Below are 10,648 nucleotides of genomic sequence, written 5' to 3'. Positions count from 1 at the left end.
TGAGGTTCCGTATAGATTCCAAGGGCGATAAAATCGTCGCGGCGCGCCGTATGCGCGAGTGAAAGCGCGCGGGGGACGCGCGCTATCACGGAGAGCCTACGCACGGCGGAAAGCAAACGCGATTGTCGTGCGAAAGGCCGTGGGGGTATGGGGGGAAGGGAGGCGGGGCGACGCTGTGCTACGGCACCAAATGCTTATCTTGCAACCCAGCGCAAGGGGAACTGGCAACGCAATCTCCCACGTGAAAGCAAAAAAAAAAAAAAAAAAAGCGGGGAGGCAGCGCGGGAGGGACGGGGGGGGGTGCAGCTTCTACTCTGCCAACAAATACGCTTGCACTGGCTGTGGTGGCCGTCGCCCGCACCATCTCTTCTCTCCACACGGCTCTGACCTTTGTATGCGCTGTGCATTCGCCGCTCAGTTCCCGTTGAAACGATAGACCGCACGATTCTTCGCCCGCTGCAGCTGCTGCGCCAGCGTTTTGACAGTCGTTGTCTGCGGTCATTCAGTGTGATCTATTCATGTTTGCTTGTGCGCGATGACACCACGCTTGTCAATTCAGTTCGAAAGCGAATGTGTCCAAGTTTATGCAGCCGATAAAACTACTATCCCTACTCCGAATAGCTCTCTACCAATTTGCTATCGCAATTGATGCTTCGCCTTTCGGGCGAAACTGCGACATTTTTTTTTTTTGTGAGCAACAAAAAAATGATGCGTTACCTTTTCAGGAACACCGCGTAGTCGTAGACGCTGGCGTTGGGGTTGTTCTCGAAGAAGTCCTCAGAAATGCGCAGTGGGGCCTCTGGAGCTGAGTTTGGGCAGACCATGTCGTGGGTGTCGCCACAGGCGCTGAAAAAAAGTTTTCAAATAGTTCATTCCTTTGCTTAAATACTTGAGAAATGCAGCCACAACGCGGATAACTTCTAGAGCGCGATAGGAATTAATGATACTTGAAAGTGGAAGTTTATTTATCACTTAGGTACACAGGTGATAAGCGGTGTGGATGGCAGGATATATATACTGCATAACGGCAGTTTGACTTAACTACCTGTGAAACCAGGCAACAACATGGCAACATAGGCTAACGTAGAAACCCAAGGCAATGCCAGAAAGCCCTCAAGGCAAGCGCAGAATAATTAAACTAATTAAACAAGGAGTGGTGGCGAAAAAAAGGAAGGAAAAGCATACAACGTAATCAACACATGGAAACATCCACTGAAAGACTTGCAGTAAAAGCAAGTAATTTGCAGTAACAAGCCGAACTTTCGCAGCCACAGTGTACGTCTGCTTCTCGGTTGTATGAGAGAGACGGATTGGTAGACATGGAGCAGGTGACTTTGCCATTCACACCAGAAGCGAATGGTCGTTGTGTGATAAGAAAGAAACACAGATAAGAAATAAAAATTTCTTTAGGATTTATGAGTAAACTACGCTTCTACAAATGAAAAAAAATAGAAAAAGCTATTCCTATCACTAGGAGAAGCCTGATTAGGCAAGAAAAAGAAGGGAAAACGAAAGAAAGATGGCATCGCCATTTTGAAGCTCCCGCACGAGCTTGCTGTGACGTCAGAAATTTGTACGGGGTGTGTTGGGGCCTAGTTAATGTTTTGCCGGCAAAGATCGACTACACTGTATGCTAAAAAGACCCGCAGACTGAATTAAGCAAGTTTCAAGAATTTTAGGGAGCAACAGTGGCCCAAATAAGAAAAAAAATACTTCAAAATTCGTGACGTCAGACTAAAGTATACCGCTGCTGGGATTTGGGCGCGAAAATGTAAAAACATAACTTCGACCTTGATTTTCTATTCTAATAATCAACATATTACCGCAGAAATATTGACTAGAGTTTAGAAATAGTAGTACACCAGTCTAAACTATTCCAGTATTGTTTCTTTTTTTATCCGTTTTACGGTTGTGCGATTATCTCAAGTTTTCGACCGAAATTGAATATTGCTTGCTCAGCGAGTCGTAGTCGATTCGAAAAGTCACTATTCCAAGTTGTCGAATATTTTGCGTCCGAATGAAAGGGATAGTGACAATCCAGTTTACAGGGAGAAAGCCAGATATATACAAGTGGTGACTGTTCCAAATGATTCTTAATTCCCGGGTATATTACATGCCGAAACCACGATCTGAGTGTGACACTCCCGAAGAATACTGACCATCCAGGGTTTTATAACGTGCAACTAAACCTATGTACAAGAGCGGTTTTGCATTCAGTCCCTATCGAAATGTTGCTGTCGCGGCCGGCATCTATTCCACTAGCTCGAGCTCAGCGATACAAAGTCAGCCACTCAGCTGCACAGGAGCCCCAGCTACTGCGGGAAGGCACCAGTGGCTGATCGAACGCATGGTGTTACTGAATAATGTCCTCAATGATTTCAATTAGGATTACTTGCCTTGAGGCACCCTGCGAGTTTTGTGTTTAGACAAAGCAATTTATTTGGACAATCTCACCATGTTTGATTACTCTCATAGCTAGGATGCGCCAGACACGAGCACATTTTAGTTGTTTCTCGATTGCAAGCTCCCCACTTGACCGAAAGCGTAGTTGTGAACGGAATTAAACGTATGAAAGAATAAAAAAAGTGTTCATTTTCTTCTCTTCTTTATCAAACGGACTACACGCAACCTCGATATTTCAGTTTGCTAGAAATGAGACAACGTTCGGTATTCTATTTGATATTCGAAGGTCTTTTTTTTTCTCGAGTATTCTTATTCGGTTACGAAATTACGCTATTCCAAATACAGCGATTTTTTAAAACATTTTATATAAACCACAGAATTTGCAGTTCATGTAGGTGGCAGTCATCTTTTGCAGGCGACTGCAGGGATTGGCGGAAAGAACGGCCGTGACAGCGATCACCATGTTCTTATCGCATGCTTGCCACCAGTGTTCGCTCGTCATGGTTCTTACGTCAGCTGCGTTGTCGTCGGTCCTGAGGTGCGATTCGGGACATTGTCGAATTTTGTCATTTTGTCGCATTCTGCAACGGTGACATTTCGAGCCCATCAGAGAGGCCGTAACAGCCATCAGGGCCAATCAGAGTTGCAAAGATGGTGAATTCGACGATATGGCGAATTTTGACGACGCCCAAAATAAAGCCCCCCCCCCCCCCTCGCTCTCTCTATATATATGCAGTCCCAGCGCGGGCCACAGCTGCATGTGGTGACTGGGCTCTAGCTTAATTATGCGTCCTCTAATCGTGGGTGGATGAATAAAAATGCTGGTCTAGGCCCTGGAGGGCTTCCGTCTTTGCCCACTGAGGCAGCCAGCTAAATTCATTCGCTTTAAATCCATTCTTTCATACCAGTAGGAACGGATTTCCCCAATTTTTCTTTAATTTCTTTTCATAAAATCAGGGGACCAGAGATTACCAGGGACAGAAAAGGTAATGGCGAGTAGGAGGAGGGCATTAAAACATTAGCCCACAATTTTTCAGCATTTTTCTCCTGCACATAACCACAATATTACAAGTCAAGGTCGCCGTAAGGTATACGACAAATTAGAACTATTATCTTGAGACATTTTGCGCCTTTCTTTTGTCTGAAAACGTAAAAAGACGCCTTTCCGCGTATATTGAAACATGAAATCACGCGTTTTGTTTCGGTGCAGTTAAGGCACGTGACCGGAAGCTTCTTGAGGTAGCGCGCTGGCTGCTGTTAATGCGCGCGCGATACCGTCAATACAGACCGTGCTATGTCGTCTTCGGTGACCACTGTTGCGCCATCTAGGCATCGCCGCAGGAGACTCGCAGGCTCCATCTGCCGTTTCCGTTCGGAACCACCCTTTGCTGCGTCACTACCGTTTCCACCAGCCCGACTGCGCGTTACCAGGAGGCGCGCCTTCACGGCGTCCATGAGGCGGGCGACGCCGTCTTCGTAGATCGACTGGCGCCGGGATCTGCAGACGTGCTCGTGAAAGTCGTCGCAGGGACCCGGTGGGCTGCGCCTCTGGCTCTGGATGTTGCTCGAGTCGCTGCCTCCGGAGCGGAGGTAGCCTCGAAGCCAGAGGCAGCCCGCCGTGTTGCACAGGGGGTCTCGACGCCGAGAGACCTCGTGGCTCAAGTCGCGGGGTGAGAAGTCTTCCTGCATCGGCGGACACGAACAAAGGGCATGAACATCAGAACTCTCCACTCACGCGAGTTACGAAACTGGAGACCCAGTTCCTATGGCTTTATTTTTACGTTTCTGTGCAGTACGTGTGGCAATAAGATAGCCACGGTATACACTAAACATTCTAGCACCCTTATGGGTTTATAAAGAGTGCTTGGTGTGTCCCATGGCTAATAGCCTCAATCTTAAAGGGTGAGATCGAATCGTTGAGTAACGTAAGTGAAGTCTTTTTGATGCGTTAGCATTAGGAGTATCAAAGTGAAAAGATGCACGTGTGTGGAGCACTTCGCAATGTGGTGAACGCGGTGTTAATCATGGAGCCGGAACCTCAAAGAGGTGTGACGTAAGGCTAACGCATTTCTCTCGCATTTACCGCTTAATCGCCACCGAAAGTTTTGCGGCTGAAGGGAGAAAATAAGCACCGATGATAGCTTTAGCAGATGGCATGACAAATGCATGGGTTTAGTAGCTGCGGCTGTGAAACTCTCGTGCCAAACATATGGGTGCGCGCCAATTTGTCAATGCATGCACAGTTTTCAACTATGGATCCTCTCACTGCATGCATATATATATAGTGTAAACTCGATGTAGTGTACAATAAACATTTTACATCTTTCTAAGTGGAAAGGTGTTAGCCGTGTGGGAAAAACCAGCCCTGTTAAAGGTGTGAACATTTTTATTGTGTAGAAAAATGCACTGACGTCATTACCACAGCCATATACGTTGGGGCGAAACAAGCCCATGAAATTCCATCAACCAGCTGTAGTGAGTGGCAGTTTTAAGACGTATCGAGTTAAGTACATATATTGTAATGAAGAGAAAGACGCACTGAGGCTCGCGCACTCGGACGGCGGGCTTGGGCAGGCGTTCTGGCGTTCTGGCGGACGGCCGGCTGCCTGCTTCTCTCATTCATATTATTGTTGACATCACCTTTATCTCCAAATAACCCCCCCCCCCCCCCCCGCTACACACACACGCGCACACACATGCAAATTAAAGGAGTACAACGTTCACAATGACACATTCAGGTGCGGTCAAAAAATGAACTCTTTAAATTCAGCAATAGTTTTCTCTGCGTGATTGCCACCCTTCATCATCAGCCTAAATTTATGTCCACTGCAGGACCAAGGCCTCTCCCTGTGATCTCCAATTACCCCTGTCTTGCGCCACCCTTATTACTTTATAAAAACATGAAACACAGATGACGCCATTTACGCTCCCGCATTACTCAGCAGTAATACTTTTTCTTCATGCGTGTAATAGTTGCGCACCTCCAGCCGTAACTATGGTAACTTTTATACGATATTATCTGCATAACTTTAGTAACATTACTTTTTTATGTACTAGTCTACTGTTATACTATAGGCTCATACTAGTATACTGTTCAAGGCTTTTAGTTAACTAAAAGCCTTGAACTTTAAAATGTCATTGTGATTCTTCAACACTTAATGTGGGTTTTAATGTGAAGCTTTCTTCTCCGACTCAACACCGTTTTTGGGGTGCATCGAGCCGTTTTTGTGAGCGGATCTCCCAGATAGTGCAGTCTAATAATATGCGCCACTTGGTACGAGCCACTGGGTTAATGCCACTCTTCAATAAATCTCGTTGGCATCAATTTGGGTCAGTGGGTATCACAGTAGCAAACAATGCCAACGTAGCGGCATCTAAGTAATGCTTCTCATTATGTAGATGCCAACTGGAATTGAGCGTGATCGGATCCTTGCTTTTCTTCCTGCTTTACCAAGCAGCATTGAAAGTTTGTTCCCTTTGGGTTCAATTGGTTATACGACGCCTACCTGCTTTGGTCTCTTTGAGACTGGCAGTATCGCAAGTCAACGAAGGTAATGTACAGCTAGCAATGGGTTATAGCTGCGCGTTACCTCTATCCGCTTATATCCAACAGCGTTCTGTAAGCTCTGAGACAACAACATGGCCGTGCTCGTCACGTCATGCGAGTATTCGAAGACTCGCCGGGTCACCCACCAGGAGCAGGTAGGAGTCCTCGCCCTCACGCTGGTAGCGGTCCGGCACGAACAAACGTCGCGCACTTTTTGTAACCGTCTTGTTGATCACCGTGGGCTTGGACGTGAGCCAGAGGTAGAGCAGGATGGCGTTGATGATGATCAGCAGCACCATGGTCACCGCTCCTACCCTGATGATCATCTGCTTCTGCTGCCGAGAGGCCATGCGTTCTGAGGCCGTCCCGCTTCCCGTGGCCGTGGACACCTGCACGCGATCGTTATCATAATTATCATCACCTTCATGCTATCTTACGTGCTATTGTATGCATTGTCAAATGCGGCCGTATTGGCAAATTATGTTATGGCGGCATTTTGAGCCAATCAGAGAAGTTGTATCAGCCCTCTGGGCCAATAGAAGCTGACACGGTGGCGACTTTGATATGGCGGAATTTGATGATGTCAAGAGTAGGACCCTTCATGTCCTCTGCAGGACGAAAGGCCTCCTCAGCGATCGCTGATCTGACTGTATACTATGAATGCTAATTTCCTAATCACGCCGCTCAATCCTCTGCCATAGGGGCTATATGAATGGACGTCATTCAGGCTGCGATAATGTTGTACAGTTACACGGTGAAAAAGTTGCGCGTTACATCTATTCGCCTGTCTCGAGCAGCGCACTGGAAGAAATGAAGGTCGGGCTAGTTGGTTGTGATTCATCTTAAGCGCTGTCCGTGTGTGCCTCTGTCAGCTTTGTCTTTTCATTGCGCTCAGAAGTTCTTTGAAGACGAAGCACACTGGACGCTATGAATAGGACAGCAGTGCGGAGCATGTGATGTCACGTGAATACTCCCTATAACACTCGTTTCCCCCGCTTGGCTACTGTAATAGATAGACCAATTATACGTACATTTTTTCATACATACATGCATACATAACATACACGCAGTATATATTATGTCTTGCATGTCATATATGCTATGCATGCATGTCATTCTTGACATGTCACGTTATGCATGCCGAGCATGTCATACAAATGCTGAATGATACAGTTAAAGAAATGACCACGATGGCATCCCGACGGCATAAGAAACTAGACCATGACATTCATGTTACTGATGTCATTATTATCAGTTATGCCATGGAGTCAAGTCATGCACATCATGAATAAGTCCAGCTTAAGGTGACTTAGTTTAAAAAAATTCGTCGGCCCTTCCACTCCGTGAATATGGTTAACCAGCGAAGCTGAAATGTGCGGCGCCGGTGTTTATCACTGGGTTAATCCCGAGGGTTCATTAAAGTATTTCTCAATGATGAAGTTACACGCACGTTCGGCTGCGATGGAGAGAAAGACGTCAGGACGGTATGCGCGCAGTCCGCCGTCGTCGCTTGCGTTCGATGTCTCGAGTTTGCTCGGCGGCGTGGTTAGCAGCATTCGCTCGCCATTGCCGCTTTGCGATTCTTCGAAATTAAGTAGCTTCAAAATGACATACATCCGTTACGTAAGACTATGAATAGCTCATACCCCCTTAAGCAATGGCTCATTCCCCCGTAAACGCGGCCTCCCTATTACGACGACAGAAGAGAAGTAAAATTCTACGCTGCAATTATGAGCGGCAGTGCAGCCACCTGTGGAAGAAGACGACGACGACGAAAGCGGGAGCAGTGGCACGAGCGCGTGCCGAGCGCGAGCACGAGCGCAACCCGAGGGCCGCCAACGGGCCAGCTGTGGAAGAAGATGACGACGCTCGGGCCAATGCTGATAGTTTTCAGTACACAGGCGATTTTGCCTAGCCATATATGATTTCGCTTCGACATACAAAGCTTCGTTTTAAAACGACCATTACGTGCGGCTTCACGACGGCGTAAGAAGAGACACACACACGCACCGTGCCTAATGTAGTCAAAAAATGCTTCGCATTATTATAGCATGGCGGCAGAAGCGTATAACGCTGTTCCAAGTTCGGCTCCTGCGCGCGCGATGAGTGGCTTTACCGCAGAGCGTTGGAACAAAAGGCGCAGGTATGCGCGACACTGCTCCCTTTGGGAACATATGCAGGGACACTAGCAGCTATCGTGCGACTAATTTGTAGCACGTGCCACGTGGATTTGCCTAATATTAGGGCTTCTGGCTTCGGACGTTCTTGTGGCGTGATTTACCAAGCTTTGTTTCAAAATTTCTGTGAAAACAAGAGTTTTCTAAATGAGCAAAGGCAATAGCTTTGTGGGATCATGCATATTTATTACCAAATGTTGAACTTACAATGCACTATCTTTTCAACAATGATTATTTAGCAAAGTCACGACGTCGATTGCTACGAGGAGGTGCAAGTTTTTTTTCTCATTTGTGTGGCCAATCGCCCTCGTGGGTATTTGTATGTTAAAAAGGCATCGACATGAACATCAACATCAACGAACTGTTCTGAATACCCATGCTCCCAGCTCCCGTATAGACAGTAACGCCAAAGTTCATCCAGTAATTTTCGTAGGACATGTTTCGCCGAGGCGTGAATGGGACCATCATGCTTTCATATATACAGAACTATTGGATTAGGCACTGTTCTCCCATGGGCTGTCTCCATCCACTTCCTGTTACTCGATTTGCCCGCGCTGGACACACTGGCCGCAAGGCCTAGCCACCGACCAGCTTGACGGCACGGCAACCACCACGTTCGGCGCGTTAACGGAGTCCTTACCTGAGACAATACATCGCTCGCTTCGGCCATGGTTTTCCCTCGATGTCTGTTAATATGTGCAAGATATCAAACGCTGGAACGGGCAGGGCTGGTTGCTGTGTCCGCGAGGAATCGAAGCGAGAGCAACAATGGCCACTTCTTGTTCCCAATCGATATAACTTACCCACTACGCAGAACTGGCCAAGAAAAAGACGATGATGCTGAAATTTTCAAAATTTGTATTTCTTCTATTTTTGTTTATAGTATTGTTATCGTAACATTGGCCGACATTTTGCGTCCTTTTTAGCTGGGAATATGCTTGAGCTGTATGCGTGTTGTAAATTCTACACATCGGGCTATTCAGGCTCCATTCAGGTCATCGATGTGTGGTGTATTGGCTAGTAGCTGCTCAGTTCTCGCGTACAACACTCACTGCAATAAATTATATTCTACTCGCCGTGTTGGCCTAGTGGCTTTGGCTTTGCGCTGCTAAGCACCAGGTCGCGGGATCAAATCTCGGTCACGGCGGCCGCATTTAAATGGAGGCGAAATGCAAAAACACCCGTGTACTAGGCATTGGATGCACGTTAAGGAACCCCAGGTAGGCAAAGTTATTCCGAGTCCCCCACTACGGCGTGCCTCATAATCATATCGAGGTTTTGGCACGTAAAATGGCAGAATTTACTTTTTATTTATAAATTCTGCGTAAAAACAAAAGCGCCCTCATCAGAACCAACCATAGCCTGGCACACAGTTGCCAATAACGAACCCTGTAAACTAACCTGTCTTTATTTTTAAGCCACGAGCTGGCTTACCGCATAATACAATTAACTAAACGCGAGCCTTCTTCGTAAAGAAGCTGCCTAAGTGACCTGTGGAACTTGATGACTAGAAAAAATGCAGTTCCACTCAACGTAAAGCTGGGAAAATGCGCAGCAGTGATTCGCCGGTGTTTGCCTCGTGTTTTTCTTGTGTTTATCTTGTTCTAACCTGTGTTTATCTTGTGTTTAACGATTCATCATCCGTTTTGACACCTGTGCTAAAGCACAACTGGTGGAAACCGCCACGCACACGGAGCCAAACCACCACGCACATAGAGCCAAAGCCTTTGCTGCAAGTGCGGTTGCACTCAGAGAGACCTGGCTCCAACAGCGCTACTCGTAGGTGTAAGGCGGTAGGCCGCGACGTCACGTTCACGCAGCGACACCATTGGCTGGAAGGGGGTTGTTTGACGGGGAAAAGCCGCATTTCTCTTTACTTGTATCTGACTATAGCGTTTTATCCGCATATGTGTCCCCTGGGAGAAGAGATTTTCTGGCTACGAATGTGGAGCGTGGGTTTAAGGGAAGGTGGGTGGTTAGGTGAAGGAGAGTCATTGAGTGACCTTGTAGTGCTTGTGACGGGGACTCCGCACCGAGGGGCACATGTAAGTGCACTGGGAGGAAATGTGACGCGTTCCTCAGCGCAAAGCTGCTGCCAACAAACGAGAGCACATTCTAATAAACAAAATCAATGAATGAATGAAACATTGGGCGTCTGCCGCTGTTCAATAAATATCTTGATGCCAACTTGGGTCGCTGGGTGTGTGCCGCCTTTAATGATAATTATTTAAAACGAGTCACCAACAATTGCCTTCAAACCATAAGTTAGATTGCTAATAGCATTAATGTCGCCACTCATGTCTAAATGGTGGACGCGCCGCCATTTTTTCGCCTCTAGAGAAGCATTTAAATTACTCTTATATTCGCGATTAGTTTCACCGTCATTTGTCACCACTGAGTGCAATTTATGTACTCTTTGCAACAAACTTAACTCAGCGTCTGGCACTAAATAATATCATTACATTCGTGCATTTCCGCACTGCGCAAGGTTTGAATTGTCAGTCGTTTCCGCGTCTTAAAC

The 10,648-nt window shown here is 46.9% G+C and overlaps 1 protein-coding gene across 1 annotated transcript; it reads right to left on the bottom strand.

Annotated features, from left to right (window-relative positions):
• Positions 1-713: 713 nt before the first annotated feature.
• Positions 714-8,797, bottom strand: LOC125939862 (uncharacterized). The gene is made up of 4 exons (XM_049655365.1): positions 8,768-8,797; positions 6,097-6,339; positions 3,692-4,086; positions 714-846 (listed from the first exon to the last, which is right to left on the bottom strand). Exons 1-4 carry the CDS (start codon positions 8,795-8,797, stop codon positions 714-716), a joined length of 801 nt encoding a protein of 266 aa, XP_049511322.1.
• Positions 8,798-10,648: the final 1,851 nt, after the last annotated feature.

This window comes from Dermacentor silvarum, chromosome 9 (assembly GCF_013339745.2).
Source record: "Dermacentor silvarum isolate Dsil-2018 chromosome 9, BIME_Dsil_1.4, whole genome shotgun sequence".
Classification (NCBI taxonomy): domain Eukaryota; kingdom Metazoa; phylum Arthropoda; class Arachnida; order Ixodida; family Ixodidae; genus Dermacentor; species Dermacentor silvarum.
Note: the sequence above shows the minus strand (reverse complement) of the source record. Positions and strands in the feature narration are given on the sequence as shown.

What these genes read in the sequence shown, in the direction of transcription:
- LOC125939862 (XM_049655365.1), bottom strand. Translation starts at nt 8,797, where the DNA reads ATGGCCGAAGCGAGCGATGTATTGTCTCAG. An exon ending in CGAGCGATGTATTGTCTCAG is followed by an intron (nt 6,340 to 8,767) that starts GTAAGGACTCCG and finishes GATCGCGTGCAG; the next exon opens with GTGTCCACGGCCACGGGAAG. An exon ending in AGGACTCCTACCTGCTCCTG is followed by an intron (nt 4,087 to 6,096) that starts GTGGGTGACCCG and finishes CCGCCGATGCAG; the next exon opens with GAAGACTTCTCACCCCGCGA.